The sequence below is a fragment of the Pongo pygmaeus genome, chromosome 11, assembly GCF_028885625.2.
Source record: "Pongo pygmaeus isolate AG05252 chromosome 11, NHGRI_mPonPyg2-v2.0_pri, whole genome shotgun sequence".
In the NCBI taxonomy this organism is placed as follows: Eukaryota; Metazoa; Chordata; class Mammalia; order Primates; family Hominidae; genus Pongo; species Pongo pygmaeus.
The window spans coordinates 43,385,682-43,402,772 of NC_072384.2; the positions used below are offsets into that span (position 1 = coordinate 43,385,682).

At 36.4% G+C, this 17,091-nt stretch overlaps 1 protein-coding gene across 14 annotated transcripts in view; it reads right to left on the reverse strand.

The window, feature by feature from the left end:
• GTDC1 (glycosyltransferase like domain containing 1) overlaps positions 1 to 17,091 on the reverse strand; it is a 409,636-nt gene that overhangs the window by 53,124 nt on the left and 339,421 nt on the right. For 9 of the 14 annotated variants that reach the window (XM_054477579.2, XM_054477576.2, XM_054477572.2 and 6 more), the window contains one exon: positions 6,579 to 6,932. The exons of 4 other annotated variants lie outside the window; for them this stretch is intronic. In XM_054477579.2, the coding sequence (XP_054333554.1) occupies positions 6,579 to 6,932 (354 nt within the window). Of the gene's footprint in view, positions 1 to 6,578; positions 6,933 to 11,065; positions 11,213 to 17,091 lie in introns of all 14 variants that reach the window. One more of the 14 variants, XM_054477586.2, reaches the window with a different exon arrangement.

Here is a 17,091-nt window from a genome sequence, read left to right on the forward strand (position 1 = left end):
GTTACTAACCTGTGAAAATGAATAGTGCTAATGGAAAGCATCTATGGAATCATCTTTTTTAGAGATTGGAACACATAAGATGGATTCTCACAGGTATGAGGAAGTTTTGGTGGAGTATGCTGAAAAGCAGACGGCCAGAGCACATGAACATCTTTTCCAGAACCATTATTCTGTGACGATCATTCTTCTCTTAGAAAAACAGATTTACACATAACATTGAAATAGAACAAAGAACATTGGTGCCCAAAAATTAGCACTTTGCCCTTCTGTTCACAGCCTAGCATGGCACCTGAAGACTGATTTCCAAAAGTATTATCCACCCCACACCATCCTCTGTCCTTCCCAAAGTATTCTATTATAAGGTAATGACCACTAAAGCCTGAAAGATTTAAGATGGCTTACTCGCCATACTTTTCCTAAGTTATTTCAGCAATGAGAAAACCAAGGTAAGTTTATTTTGGCCTGAAAAGCATATCATTCAATCATCCAAAACACATTCTTTCAGAAGACTAGTCATTGATTGTGTTTTTGAAGTTATATTTTTAAACCTCAGAGAGTCAAAGGGTGAAACAGAATAATTTATTTTAGTACCAAGTAATAAAGCATAATTTTCCATTTTATATCAATCATATATTTTGTTAGAAATTGCCAAAGTTTCTTAATATATAGATGTCAAAGTCGTTCAATATTATGGTACATGTTTTACTTTAGTGACTCACTTACGTATGTTTCAAAACTGCTTTTAGTTCTCAATGATTGGACTTTTTCCTTTCTGAATTCACACTCTTTATATCAACTTTGCATAAGTTGATTTATCATTATTTTATGGAAAATGCTGCAAATACCATATAGCTCATAAAAAGTCATTCTACTTTAAGTGAAGAGCTTTGATAATTTCCCTATATCCCAAATGATGAGGTCATGGTAGAACTTATACTATAGCTACTCTAATAATTTCAAACTTTTTAACATGCCTCAGGGCCCACTCCTTATTTTTCTTAACAAGAATGCATCCAATTATGGGCCAATTACAGGGGTTTTATGATCAGAGCAGAATTTCTTATATTATAGATCTGTATCCTAGGGCTTCCTAGCTACTTAGCCCACATTGAGGCAAATTGTGTTTGGTCTGAGAGAGTTGACTTATATAAGATAAACACTTGTTCACTGTCAAGTTTTAAGCCAAAAAAAAAAAAAATGCGTTAATATTCAGGGAAAAAAAATTTAGTCTATGAGAACTACAAATTAGGCAATTCCAATGGCTGGTGGCAGCCATATTTACATATGTCACATTGCTTCCACTTGACAGTAGTTCTCAAAGAGTAGTCTGAATTCCTGGTTGTATTCAAGACTTTTTCAAGGAGGCTGCAAAGTAAAACTATTTTCATAAGGATAACTAAAGATGTAATTTGCCTTTTTCACTGTGTTGACATAGGCCCTCATAGTGCAAAAACAATGGTGAATAAAGCTGCTGTTGCCTTAACACAATTCAAGGCAATGGCACAAACAAGTCTGTTTTACTTAAGCATGTCGTTGAAGAAGCAGTAAAATTTATTAATTTTATAAGTTCATCCCCTCGATAGATATCTTTTAATAATCTATGTAATAAAATGAGAAACACACATGCATACCAAGATACAACAGCTGTCCTGAGGAAAAGTATTTGTATGCTTGTTTGAGTTGTGAGCTAAACTAGTTGTCTTTTCATGAAACAGTGAGTTTATTTCAAAGAACAACTGACAGATAAACCACAGTTAATCAGACTTCGCTATTTGGCAGACATTTTCTCAAACATGAACCATGTGAACTTGTCACTCAAGGAAAAACAAGTGATAATATTTGTTGCAATGATAAATTTAAGCTTTTAAGGGAACATTAGAATTTTGAAAAAACTGCATTTACACTCTCAGCTTGACAGCTTCTCATTACTCAAAAACGTCTCTTTATGGGATCAATGGTGATATTAACAAATATGATTTTTTAAAATTGTATAATGAATTGTGTCAACACTTAGAAGATCTTCAATTTGGTGAACCTGTATTTCCCAAATCACCAATGCATGATGCTACAAAATCCATTCAAACTCCATGTAATGGAGCATGAAGAAATCATTTACGTGGTTTCATACTACACATTACAGCAAACCTTTAAGGAACTCCTACTTGTCAAGTTTTGGTATAGTATCAAAGAAGAATATCTACAATAATCTGAAGAAATCATGAAACACTCAACTTTTCCAGCTATATTTCTTTGTGAGGCAGAATTTTTTCATAAACTTCTACCAAAAGAAGATATTGCAACAAATTAAACACTTAAGCAGTTATAAGAATCCAAATATCTTCTACTTAGACATTATAGATTTTTTAAAATGTAATATTGCTATTCTCACTGATTTTTTTGGGAAAATATAGCTAATTTTCATAAAAATACATGATTTATGTTAACATATATTTGGTTCTTTATTGTTATTTTAAAACGCTGTAATGTAGATTTTAAAACTTTTTCCTCAGTTTTAATTTCTAATACAGTAAACATTGATAGGTATAATCCCAACAAACAAGAGCTCTTTGGTATCCCAATAATTTTTAAGAGTATGAAGGGGTCTTGAGACCAAAGAGTTTGAGAACTGTGGCCCTGAGAGAGTGATCTTTCAATACAGTCTAAACTTGTTTTTTTTGGTCCTTCCAGCAGTGTGTCTTTTATGCCCGTTATAATAATTATTAGAGAATGCTTACACAAAGGTTGGAACCTGGATTAATATTATAACATTTGTATAATATTTGGAAAGAAAATAGTTAAAAAAACCCAAAAAAACAAAAAAACCAAGCAGTGCCAATTGCAGCCTGTTTTTTACAGGTCTTTCTCTATAAGTTATTTCTACTAACCGTGCCTTGCTATAGATGTTTATAACAAAACATTAAATACTGGGTAGAAAGGAGAAAACAAATTACTCTGCAGAGAACCCAGCAACTCTGCTAAAATACTGTCAGTTATTTATCTACTGTCAGCAGATGTTGCACACTATAATCCTTGACAAGCTCAGTTTGAGAAAGAATGAGGAGAGGGGCAAGCATCGCATTTAAGGGCCTGTTCTCATGCACAGACATTTTAACACAGATTTAAAGCCAGAATGTGTCTTCTAGAAAATGTCACTTTTGATTTTGATACATATTCTATCAAGTAGACTCTACATTTGGTTGACTTAGTATGAGATATGTTAGAGGCTGACACTATATTTTAGACCATTCATGATCCCAGTGTGGAACTAACACAATGAGGTCAGCATCACTTCATTTTTAGAGTTGGCTACTGCAACTGCATGATTTCATGGGCATATTTTTTTATGATAAAGAGGAGGGTTTTATTTTTGTTTTGTTAGACAAGGTAATGACAAGATCTAAGAATCCAATTGCCCTCTCCAGTGTTCTTTCTCCTTTAGGTTTACATGGAAACAATCATCAATACCTTCTCTCTGGTAAAGATACATGGCCAAGGTGAAAATGCAACAGACTTCCTGCTTCTAAAGAGCTTCCTGCAGGCTACTGTAAAGAAAACCCCCCTTTTCAAGCAGGGAGTTGAAGCAACTCAAAATACTGACAAGAATATGTAAAGTACAAGGATGGGGGAGGCTCAAACTAAGGGGGTTGAACAAGAAACACAACCCTGGTCATTTGTAGTAGAAACCATAGTTTCCTTCTGAATACCATTCATTTTGACTGGTCAATTATATGATTTCCACCCATACGATCAGGGGTCTAAATAAATGTGTGCTTGTAGCTGGGGATGTTTGATGAATGCTGAACCAGAATCTTAATTTTCTAATTCATATTCACCAATTAAAAATAAACTGTATTTTTATGAGCAAATTTACATAAATCAGATGATAAAGCATCTACCACTAAAGGGTAGGAGTTCAGCTCACAACATTTGCATAAATTCTCCTAAAGAAAATATAGGCGTTTTAGATTTTCATTGAAGAGTCTTGCTGCGATGGAACTCTAATGGGCTTAGAACAGTAAATTTTGAAGAAACTGATTGCTACCCCTGTAGCTAGTAAATGTCTGCCTAGACCCAGTGGCATTTGAAAAAAGTGTTTTATCATAAAATTATCCCAGCAGAGTCCATTCTGCAAGATAACATCATCATCATCATCATCAGTACTCCACGCAGGACCCAACAGCTCTGGCACAATATTGCCAGTCATTTATCTGTTGTCAGCACAGGTTACACACTGTAATCCTTGACTGCCTCGGAATTAGAATGTCTTTGATGTCCCCACCAGAGTTTTTTGCCCGAAGGCTTTACCAATGCTCGGCGGCTCAGTGTTTATTCCTCGTAATCTTCCTCTCATCTCCAGGCTAGCAGTGACAGATGGTTATGGGCACACAATAGTATTAAGAGTTTGATATTTTTTTTATGCTGTGCTCTCTGTACAACAAATAGCTATCAGACGCGGGCCAGAGAGCTGACATGGCTCGCTTAGGTAATGGCAAACAAACAGCTCGAGTTGATGCTTTCTGTCATTTCCCCTCCTAACCCTGCTTGTTTTCATTGTATACTCTCAAAGGTAAACTATATTAACCTTATAGACTGTTATTAAAAAGATATATCTATATGAGCATAAAGTGCTTTTCTTTTCTCTTTTTCTTACTCTTTTGATTATGAAAGTAATACTGCTGACATATTGAACAAATATCGAATGTCAACATAAATTTTTAGTGTGTGATAATATCCCCCTTCATATAGCTGTGTGTCAGGCGGGAACCTGCGGATGATGCATAGCAGTAAATAACCCAAACAAAATTAGTTCTCTTGTCAGCTTCTACCTTGTATGTCCCCAGGCATCAGTAAAATTGACTGCACGCTAGATTTTCAAAATTAGCCCTAATGTTAGCTATGTGTCTGGCAACCTCCAAGTTTCCAATGTTCTACTATATTACCCGTAAGGATGAATGTGTTACTTTTATATTTTGGCATTTACTCTTGCTGATGCGGCTTTTTTCCCTCTTCTCCAAATTAAAAATAATTTAGCTTTAACAATAAGAATGTGCACAAACATAATGCTGCATCTCTTTAAGCAACTAACTTTAGGCAATTAAATTAAATTAAAGCAAAAATATACAAAGGAAGAGAGGGAATTATTCAATTTAATATTGTTAATTTTATTAACATAGCTCTGTCTTGTTTTGTGCAAAGTATTGAATAACATGGTTTTCACTCTTTCCTCCATATTGCTGTTTTGTAAAAGCAGACTAGAAATTATTTAATTTAACATTTTCATGATAACCTGGAACCAACTTTTAGAACTGATTTTCTTGCAATAAATAGTACTTCAGAGACAACCAAAGGTTAATGGAATAAAAGAAAAAGCTTTTCAGAGGGAGTAAATGATGACATCTATTTTACCTTGAAACAGGTTAATCTCATCTAGACCCACTGCATTTTAAAATCACATTAAATAATATTGAATTAAATAGTCACATTCGAAGTAAAATATGATTTAAATATACCTGTTACTACCTTAGAAAGGCTATGCTGGAAGTATGAAGTTGCACCAACAAATTCAAAAACACACTCCACATCAACTTTCAATCCCTACATTTTACGTTCATACATTTAGAATTAAAGATGAAAATCCCTTTAGGTACCAGATGCTGCAGATCAACTGGGAGAGCTTCTAGAGTTTTAATGTGCTGGAAGGCAAATCCTCGGCAAAGGCGCTTTGCCCGGCCGGTGTGGTGCGCTTATTAGTTCACCTGCAAATGGTTGCTCTCAGAAAATCGGACCTAATGATCAGCCTAGCATCTCTGCAATAAAGACACCATAATCTGTGGGGGAAGTGAACTCTAATCAGGCCACATGCAGATTAAACTAACTGGGAGGAATAAAAACTAGATTAAAATGTTCATGCCTAATACCAGAAGATTATCAGGACATTTTACCTCTTTAAATCCTAATTTATAGGAGCCAGGGTTAAGTTTGAGTTTTTATTTGGTGAGATTACATGCTACAGTTGATTTTCCTCTGTTTAGAAAAGACTTGGCTAGAAAGTATTTTGCTTAGCACAATACAGAGGCATCTGAGTGAAGGGAATGGTTTCAAATGTACTGATATACATCTTATGACAAGTAAAATGAAGCCACCCTGTTGAAACTGGTCAAAGTAGTAAATAATGGAAATTATTCTTGCTTTAATGGTAATATTGCTGTATCAGTGTGTAGATATGAAATAGTTTTGTGATAACTGTGTGTGTGTGTGTGTGTGCATAAAATGGAATCTGATTCTTATATTTTGAAACTTTTTGAACAAGACTTGATATGCTAGAAGTGCCTACCCACTACTGTTAGTTGAGCAAATCACTGCAAATAATTACCTGTAATTCAAATTTAATCTACGCACATGACCATTAATGTGAAGATATTTAGTAGTACCACCTTGGCAGATCATTACTAATACCACCATAGTAAAATAATCTTTTTCTAAAGCAATAAGAATAGCAAATTATTATGTCAATCAACAGAATATATTTTCTTTTACCAGTTCTACAACTCTTACTAAATTGGCATGCCTTGACTTACCACCTGTGAGGCCAGACAATGTGTAGCAGTCTTTGCTGATAATCAACTCCACCCAATATGTCACAGGGATCAACAGTCAGAGTTTGTTTATTTTCACCATGATGAGAGCTTGAATTATCTGATGAGGTGGACTTTTTCAAGTCTGACTCCTGTCTTAATGAGTTACCCAAATATTCTTGTCGTGCAGTATCAAGGCCACAGTGTGTATCACACTCTGAATTAAAATTCTTCAATAAATCCTCCGAATCTCTCTGCTCTGGCTGAAAAGGAAGGGCCATGGACAGAACCGCACCGCCATTTCCTTTAAGGCCGAGCATCTTCTTTAAATGGGTTGTTTTGTGCTTGGGCATGAATCTGTTACAAAAAAAGAATGCAATATACTTTTAGTGGAAAAAAATATGTAAAATTTGTCCTTTACCTTCCTGTAAGGACATAATGATTATATATAAAACTGAGAAAAAATAAAGATGTTATACAAAAATTCCGAAAAAGTGCAAAAAGTAGTAGCCACTAAGAGAAGTTCAAAAGTTTGAAATTGGACTGGGCTGTCTTTGAATAGTTTCCAAAGAGTTTCTATGGCTATAAAACTTACACTGCACATACCATAAAACATAAAATTACAGAGATGGTTTATCACTCTTCCCTCACTCATCCTTCTGGATTTCCATTTTGTGTTTTCCAATCACCACATGGCCCAGTGCTTATTTTCAAGCCATTCTTGTTCATTAACCTACAAAAATGTTTGAAACTTCCTTGATTAACACTGGTCATTTCTGCTCATGACTGTTCTGTATTCCTGGGCATCTGAATATACTTTGTATTAAACTGACTTGGCTAATGTTTCCTGAAGTATATTTTAATATCTTTTTTATTATAATTTCTCTCCTATCTTTCCATGACACTTTATCACACAGAGTTCAATATCTGTTACTTATCGACAGAGAATCAAAATAAAATGAAACCTTAAAAAATTATAGCTTAAAGCCTGTAAGCCACATAATACAAATAGAGGGGCTATCCTCAAGGAGCTCACCATCTATCAGAAAGCAAACCATTAGTGCTTAGAGCAGAGTGGGAGACAGACACATGAACAGCCAACTAACCTACGCTGGAACATACTATACATACAATGGCCATTCCAGTTTTTTTTAATGGAGGGGAAGAGATTAATGCTGACTTGGGGCTCAATAAAGGCTTAAAGAAGGTTTTAGGTAAAGCATTTCGCAAGACAGAGTCAGGGAAGCTCTGGAGTCAGAGAATATGTGATCAAAGGAAAAAGGGGTGAAGAAATACAACTCCTCAGGAAATAACATGCAACCCAAAGAGACTGGGATGCAGGTCTGGATGTAAGGTCTAGAGGGGTAGACTGGGCCAGACTACCAAGTGCTTTCTCAGAGTTCCTGAGCCCCATCCAGAAACTTGGCCTCTTCCCTGAATTGTTGTGTAGGGGAAGAAATGGGTTTCAGAGGTAGGTGAAAAAGAAAAACCATGGAAGGAGAGCAGAAGGGAACATCTGGAAGAGTAGAAAGAGAATCCAAGAGAGTAATATCACATTATTGAAATGAATCAAGAACCCTCAAAGAATGTGTAAAATGGGGCATAAAACACTGCAGAGGTGCTACAAAGCAGAAACAAGAAGCTTTTGGCCTTGTCACATCATAGGTCACTGGCCACTCCGACAGGCCACTCTCTGCTCCTGCTGAAAGAGTGGTGTGGGCAGCAATCAGACTGCAGGAGGCTAGGGTTTGTGTATGAAAGAGAGGGGCAGAGAAAAGGAGGCAGAGAGAAGGGAGGGGAAGGCAAGGTTGGACTTTTAAAAATGAGGCACATGGGCACAGTGTTATTCACTTGGGAATACTTGCTAGGGAAGGAAGCAGGATCCTGAAGAAACAGAAAGAACTTGTAAGATGGAAGGAGAAAAACATAACATGGTGATCATGGTGTAGGGGAAAAGCAAGCAGGGTCTTGTAAAGATAGTGAACCTCGCTTTCTTGCAAAGCTGAGGGAAGAAGAGAGAAATGAAGCTGAAAAAACAGCTTTAGGTGGCAGGTGTAGAATCTAAGGAGTTGCCTCATTAAAGCATTAGGCCAGTTCATCTATTTCAGTGAGGTGAACAGAGGTGGAGATGGGCTTTCAGAAACTCACTGAGGCCTCAGGACAGTCACCGTGGAGACAGGGAGAGGGCGTTAAAAAGGGCTGAAAGCAAGGGCTGATAGGCAACACTAAGAAACAGTGGAGGAGTCACAAGAGCTAGAAACAAAGTCTTTGGCTGTAGGACCCTATGTACATTCCAGAACCAGAAAGCTTGTTTTGGGGGCTTCTATGTTTGTTTCATAAAGATCTTTAAATTTCTATTCTAATTTCAAATACCTTGAGGAAACTCAAACAAATATATAAGAACTCCCCAAGTAATAAATAGATGATTGTATACAGAAAGACAAAACACAAAGAATGGTACTAACCCCTTAAATATGCCCTAATAAAATAGTAAATTTAGTCCTTGATTTAAAATGGAAAGAAACCTGAGCATTTAAAGATTATAGTTTCAAAATGCATAGGCCCCAAATTACTGTGGGAACCAATCAACTTCTTCTGGAAAGAAATTCAAAATACTGAAGAGATTCTAGAAACTAAAACACAACATAAAAAATTGCCGTTGATCATCAGAAAAGGTAAAAAAATAGAATGACTATGAAACTATCTTCAATTCTCCTTAAGAAATGGAACAAATGGTAAGAGAAGGAACATCTGTACATATCTGGAGAACAATAAAGCAAGTGAAGTAACCTATTTGTTTATGTCAGATAAAGAGTGCCAGGCAAGCTTAATAAGGATTTTAACAGAATCACAAACTTAGCTCATGAAGGATTCACCAAAAAAAAAAAAAAAAAAAAAGAAAAAGAAAAAAAAAATCAATGGGATTCAAACAACATATCTTCATTTTAGAAAACAGTATCATGACTCATCTTACTCATAAAATTCATTTATATTGGCCAACATGTGAGCAAAATTGCAAATTAAAAGAGATGGGAGATTGGCTAAAGGGTTGTAAACAACAGGAATTGGTAACTGACAAGGAATTTAGCTGTGGGCAAGGTGTGAGGCCTGCTTTTATTCAACACCTTCCCTAAATGTTCTCAAGGATGAATAGAATCCCATGTTAAGACAAGTTGCAGATGACTGACTTGATAGGTGGTAGCGAATAGGGACATGGAAAGATGCAGAATATAAATAGGGGCAGTAAACAAAACAGCTTACAAATCTCACAAAACTGAAACAAATCAAAATAAACCTTGAATGCAAGTAGGGCACATAAAAAACACCATTTAGACCATCCTGAATTGGACAAGATGAGCAAGAGCTGATTTGATTCTGCAAACTGATGCCATTTAGTTCTGGATCTTGTTGTACAGAGAAGGAAGACACTAAGTCTCTCAGGATAGAACCCTGTGCAAATGCTGATGTCATCTGGGGCACCTGAGAACTGTATATGTTTGAAAATTAGAGAGTGTTTAGAAGAGCAATAATAATAATTAAGGCAATGGAAGAATTGATTTATGAGGACAGATTAAAGGAGCTAACTATGAATAGCCTGGTTAAGTGACAAACAGAAGGGTATATAATAAGAGTCTCCAAGGAAAAATAATAATTATTTAGCTTGGTACAAGGGGGTATAACTAGGAGTAACGGGATGAAATTAAGAATGGGAAAATTTGAGCTGAATTTCAAGAAAAACTCCCTGACGGTGTAATTTATTAGCTCATGGAATCAATTCCCTATGGAAATGCTACAGCTAGGAAAACTTAATAATAGAACTGGACAAGCTACCAATAAATAATATAGATAACAATCCGGTACTTGAAAGAAGGTAGTTATAAGCTAGGGTTTCCTTGTTTATAATATCTTTTCATATTTTTCTTATAATCTATTCATTATAGTGATTGTCACCAAAAGAAGTATTTAGGCAATTAGCCAAATCTAACATGATATTTCCTTTAGTTGGGGAAAGTTAAATACACTTTAGTTTTCATACACTCTGTGGTAAGAATGAAGGCAGAAGCTGAAACATTTTTGTACTGCTTTGTTACAATAAAGCTAGTCTTGAATTAGGCTGAACAAATGTATTAATAATTCTAAAAACAAAACAAAACCAACCACATCCACCATCCCACACAATCTATTCTGATTCTCTGTGCCATGAAACTCATATTTTTATAGACATGTTTAATATAAACAATTTATTGCCATAATAGAAATCAAAAAAACTTTATTTCAGCTTTTCTAAATGTAGCTCTATGGTCAATTACTTCACATCAATACCAAGATCAAATAGGCATAATACTAACAAGCAGTTTGCTTAATAATAGTCACCACACTAATTAACCCATCCAGAACATTCTTAATCAGACACTATTTATAATGTACAGTTAAGAGAAGCCTGGCAATAAACTGTTCTATGCTAGTAAAAAAAAAAAAGAAAATAATACCTTACTGATGGGGTGAAACTGGCTTTTCTATAGAACTGGACAGAATGTTTGTGCTGTCCTGGCATTAATTCAATGACGTGACTATGCAAATAGGCTCAAGTCTGAACACTTCCTTTCTCTTTCCCAGTTCCAACTCCGGTGGAGGTGCTAACGACAAGAGAAAAGGTCCCGAGGTAAGAAGTGAAAGAGAGAAAAGAAAGGGTCAGAAGAAAAACAGTAATCCACATATGTCAGGTTTCCCATTTAATAATTTCCCCATTTTTCTTAAATAAATTCTACTGTCCATCTTACAGAATGCTTCTTCCTGTTTCCAAATCTCTTAGAAACTCCATCAGAACCTGTTTCTAACTTTAGAAATATTCGGATTGGCGTAATCATTTCCAATCTGTTATTAGCCATGGGATCTCCACCCCCAACTCCTTTCCAACCAATAGCCAATATGTGAAACAGAAACAGAGCTCCTCTCCTGCTGCCCATCCCCTCAGACTCCTTTCCTTCCCACCTCTGTCCGCCAGTATGGTTCCAGAGGCACTGCCACAAAACCCCAGTACTATGTTGGGCAATGTTTAAAGATACAGCTGGAAAAAGCACTTTCTAGATCTAAATGTATACCCCTCACCACAGTCCCCATGTCCAAACACAAACCTAAGATCGACCTATAGGAATAACCAAAGGCCTTTGCCTTTTTCATATCAGCCGGGAAAAGACTAGATTTGAGAGCAGTTTTAAATGCCACTAAGATTGATGGTAAGCAAAAGAAGTGTTCTGGGCACCTTAGCTTATTTCTGCTATAGTCGACAGGCTAGAGTACTTAAAGTTGACTCACAGAGGTAGTCAAAAGGCAGGCAATAAGGTTAACACAAAACAAGTCAACTTTGGACATTCATGTTGATTCATGTGCCGTTGAAGAGAATATCATGGCTGAAACACATGCCATGGTGGGATACACTCCTCACAACTGTCTTTTTGAGAGATTTTAATAAAAAGTACTTACTATGGTAAGTTCAACCTATAGAATCTCATAAATAAATGCCCAAGGGTAAAAGTCTGTATGACAGAGATTATTAGTCATCTTGTTTCTCAAAACACATTTGGAAGATAGCAGGTGAAAATTAATTAATTAGTGTATGATTAAAGAGAAAGAGCGTGTGTAATTGATAAAAGATTATTCCATATTTGAGCCAGTGAAGAGATATGAGGGTGTTAGTAACTGGAATAAGGAAACTGGCCTACATATGGGGCAGACAAGGAGAGAGGGAGTTGATGAAGCTCAGCGTGTCTCACGTTCTAGCTCAGGTTTGGGGGAGGGAGGAGCAGTAGAGCCACAGTGTTGTATCCCTCAGGCTGATGTTTCACAGGTGTGTTTTGTGCAACACTGATTCCATGGGACACATGTAGATGTTGTACCAGAGATGGTTTTGTGGGAAAACAAGTTTGGAAAATGCTAAGTTAAATAAAGTTAAACATTTCTTTATTATAAACTTCCCAAAGTACATGTTACTGTATATTATAAATATGTTCATTCATTAACTCATTCATTCAGTTAAGTACCTATTAAGTACCTAATATGTGATGGGGATGTGATCATTGTTTCCCAAGCTTACTGGAGTAAGAAACCTGTCCGCCTCCTCCTCACCCACCCCTGCAGGACACAGCTTAAGAATTAATGGTCAACAAAGGATACTCTGGGAAATACTACTTGAAGCCCTAGGAGGTGCACAGCCAGAGTCTGAGAAGCATGGGGCAGCCAGATGGGCGGTGGCATATTTTATATAATAGAGATTGCAAAAGGAATGAGAAATACATTTATGTGGGAAAATGATGAAACCCAAACTTGAAGCCATACAGCAATGTGACATATCAGTAGACAAAAGGACGTCTAAAAGAAAGCAGGAGAACCAGTGAAAAAGTGACAGAAGATATGGTTCAAGGCTAATATGGAAGACAGCAGAAAAAATATCAACAGTTTTTATCAAAATGATTTCTGTAGATTCCTCGATAGAAACCAAATTGAGGAGAAGGAAAATAGAAATTACAATAAATAACTTTTCCAAAACTAACTGGGAAGGCACATTGAGGCAGTTCAGCGATCTAAGGCCTTGGGTGATTTACAACAAAAACTATTCCTTGTTGCCAAACAATGTGTTGGAAATTAATTATAAAATTAACATTTTTAGAATCTAGCCACATAAGCAAATATCAAAGATAATTAAAAAATCATGCTAGCCCACATGTGTCCAATATATCACTTATATGATGAGCAGATTTATATAACCTATAAAGTATAAAAGTAAAAATTTTGATATGGCATTCTCATGCATACACAGACACCCCCATTCCTCCGTCACACTATCTTCACTAAATAACGGAATCAAAAGCAAGGAAACCCATCCCAATTTAAAACGAGATGTTTGGAGACCACAACATTAAACAGAAAGACGCAGTTATCCTTGGCTGGTCGGCTGCAGTATGGCCGCATGCTCTTCTTTAGTGGTAATGGCTAATAGCTAATATTCATAAAATAGGTGGCACATGTCTATGAAGGATGTTTCAGTAAGGAACTCTGGCAGAACATTATTTAAATAAACTTGAATCACAGATGAGCCAATCATGATGCATACTGCACAAATGCTGTGGAGGAATACCCGCTAGCCCCACTGTGGCTGTGAGGCTATGTTGTTAAGTATTCAATGCTCGGTGCCTGAAATTTTGCTTCTCATGGTACAAACTTTTAAAGCCAATACGAAATATGGACAGCATTTCGTGAGAGGATACTGAGCAAGACTGTCTTGCTTGAACTATGAAGAATCTGCGATAAGATAGGAAAAACAGGATCCACAGAGACTAGCTGTAAGTCAAAATTAACAAGCAAACCCTACTTACTGGCCTGAGTAATACATGCTGAAAGGGAAAGAAAATTTGTAGTTACCAGACTGACCTCATTAGCCATGTCTGGTCCCAGGGATACGACACTCAGCGAAGACAGCATCTTCCATTGAAAAGAGAATCTTCCATTGTTAAAAAGAGAAGCTTTAGCTTTCTCTTCTCTGCTTTAAAAGGTGCATCATTTCCTGATGTCTGTCCTTTCAATAGCTGGGATATATATGGGCTGTTATAAGGAAAAGATGGTTCTATTTCCAGCAGCCTATTCTTTTATATTTTTATTTCCCACTACCATTTCTAAGAGTCATTTCTGAAAATCTAACACTTTCCAGATAACCTTATTTATACCATTTGCTTATATGGCCTCTTCCGGCAACACAGTTTATGTGATTAGCATTATTTAACTTAAATAATTATACCTAAATTCCCCATTCTCTCTTAATTTCAAAGTGTTTAGATTGTATACATTGCTAATTTAACTGCCTACTAGTATGAGCAGTTTGTCTTATTCAATTTTATAAAATCCCTTTAGGATATATTCCTCCCACGCAGAAAATTTAAGGTCCTTATGAATGTATGAGAATAAGAAAAGCTACCTTACATGTTGCCAGAACAAATGTTTATCAAACCCAGAGCCATCCTTGCTAACATATGTACACTCACTTCTCACGATCCCCACTCCCCCCTAAAAAGAGCTCTCTAAGAACAACAACAAAACTCTCTCGTTTACACAAGGTTTACTCTAGTAATTCAACACAGTTTGGCAGAGCCCTAGGCTAAACTGAAAACAGGAAATCTTTATTTTCCTACCTCCACTTTAAAGCATTCTCCAACCACTGGTGGTCAATTTCCTAAGGTCTTTATATTACTTTCTCAGTGCCCAGGTAACTCCCCATACCCACCCTCCCCTCACCCACCACTGCCACTATGGGTCTCCTTGCAGCCTATCTTGAAACTATGTCCCATTTTGGATCCAGCTCTGAATCATGCTGGGCTCTCTGTTATTGGTCTTGTTGGAAATTAATCTTAAATTGTTACAACACACTCATCATATTTTGTGCTCAATGCATTATACCTTTCAACAGAGGCAATACCTTAATTCAACGGAAGTAATCACAAATGGGATATGTTCAGGTACCACAGTAAGCCTGTGAGGAAGATTATTTTGGGGGACGGGTAAAGAAATCTGTGAAGCACCTCAAGTTATTCCACTCAAGCAACAGGTTATGTTGAAGTGGTGAGAATCCATGCTGTGTTGGTACAGAGGATTGCACTGGCACTTCCTCAATTTTGGAGTTTATTCAAATCAGTTAATTTCTCTGAACCTCAGTTTTCTAATCTGTAAAATAGGATAGTAATATCTGTGCTTGTAAATTTCTTGAGAGCATTAAAAAGGAGAACATGTATCGGGCGTGACGTGTAGTAGGAGCTGACTAAATCTAAGTAAACTTGCCATTCCTTCCTCCCCTACATGATGTCCATATTTAAGCCATGTTGAGTAACACTACATTCCCTAGTCAGTCAGTGAACGATTCACTGTGTTGACTCAGTTAGCAAATATTCATTCAAAAAATATTTAAGATCCTTCTATGTGCAAGAGGTTGTGTCTCCACAATGAAGCTTTTAGTACGTATAGTGACATTTCATACATACTGATTTTGGTCTGTCAACCTCCCAAATTGTAAATTACCCATATAATCTTTAAACTAAACTGTGTTTACTAAACTATGTTATCTCTATCACTCAAATGACCTAACTTTTTTCAAACTTAATAATTTGTTCATCATTTTTTTTATTTGTAACTCAGAAGCCAAGTTTCAAAAGATTCTATTTATTCACCTCACTTAATATGATGATAGTATAGGACAATAAAATATCTTCCTAATATGGATCTGAAGTTATCTCTTCCAAGCAAGAGGAAGTAGCTGTTTCCCACGTACATTTGCTCTTTCTGTGTAAGAATTTACCTTGTTCACAAGTGTTCTCATTACCTTTGGAATCAAATGTCTCCTATAGCATCAATAAAGCATTGATGGAAACCCTAAAAATGGTCTCTAATCATGTGTTCTATTCCATGATATTTTAGGGGAAGCCATCATTTGGAGGTTGAAAATAGGATGGGAAAATGTACTGCTGTTGAAGAAAGGATTACTTTCTTCTTTCCAAACAAATATAAGAATTCCCCTAGGACAGTGTTTCCAAATACAGAGTCTCCTTTGGAATATGACATGATTTTACTGAATACTATGGCAGAAAAAGGGCAATGGGACAACACTATGATGGGTCAAATTTCCTGAACAGAGTATCAGAAAAGTAACAGAGAAAGAGACACTATATTTATGTTGATAGTGACAAAAATATACTATTTTGAAAGATGAACAAACTATCAAAACTGATGAGAAAATTTGGGGAATAAAAAGGAGAAAATGTATGTGAACTTTATTCCAAAGCCAAATGTTACTTTTTTTTTTTTTGAGACAGAGTCTCGCTCTGTTGCCAGGCTGGATGGAGCACAGTGGCATGATCCCGGCTCACTGCAACTTCTGCCTCCCGGGTTCAAGCAATTCTCCTGCCTCAGCCTCCTGAGTAGCTGGGATTACAGGCATGCACCACCACGCCCAGCTAATTTTTGTATTTTTAGTAGAGACAGGGTTTCACCACGTTGGCCAGGATGGTCTCGATCTCTTGACCTCGTGATCCACCCACCTCGGCCTCCCAAAGTGCTGGGATTACAGGTGTGAGCCACTGTGCCTGGCCCAAACGTTACTTTTTAAAAAATTAAAATGAATAAAAAAATTAAAAGATTTGTGTTTCAGGAAAGGAGTTTTTCTTTAAAATTTGGTTGTGAATAAAGTCATTTAATTTTTCTAAACCTGAGTTTTCTCATCTGTACAGTAAGAATGAGGATAGTCCCGGACTTCTCACAGAGGTAAGGATTAAGCATCTAATGAAGTCTAATGATTATCTTATTGTTATGAGGCAAAATGGCATAAAGGGGTCTAGGCATATTGACTGGTTGTAAATTAAGGGCTCTGTCACTTTTTAGCTGACCTGAGAAAGCCTTTCCTATAAGAATCAGTGATGTCATCTGTAAAATGGGGATAATAGTAACACTGCCTTGCAGAATTATGTTTCCATGTTGC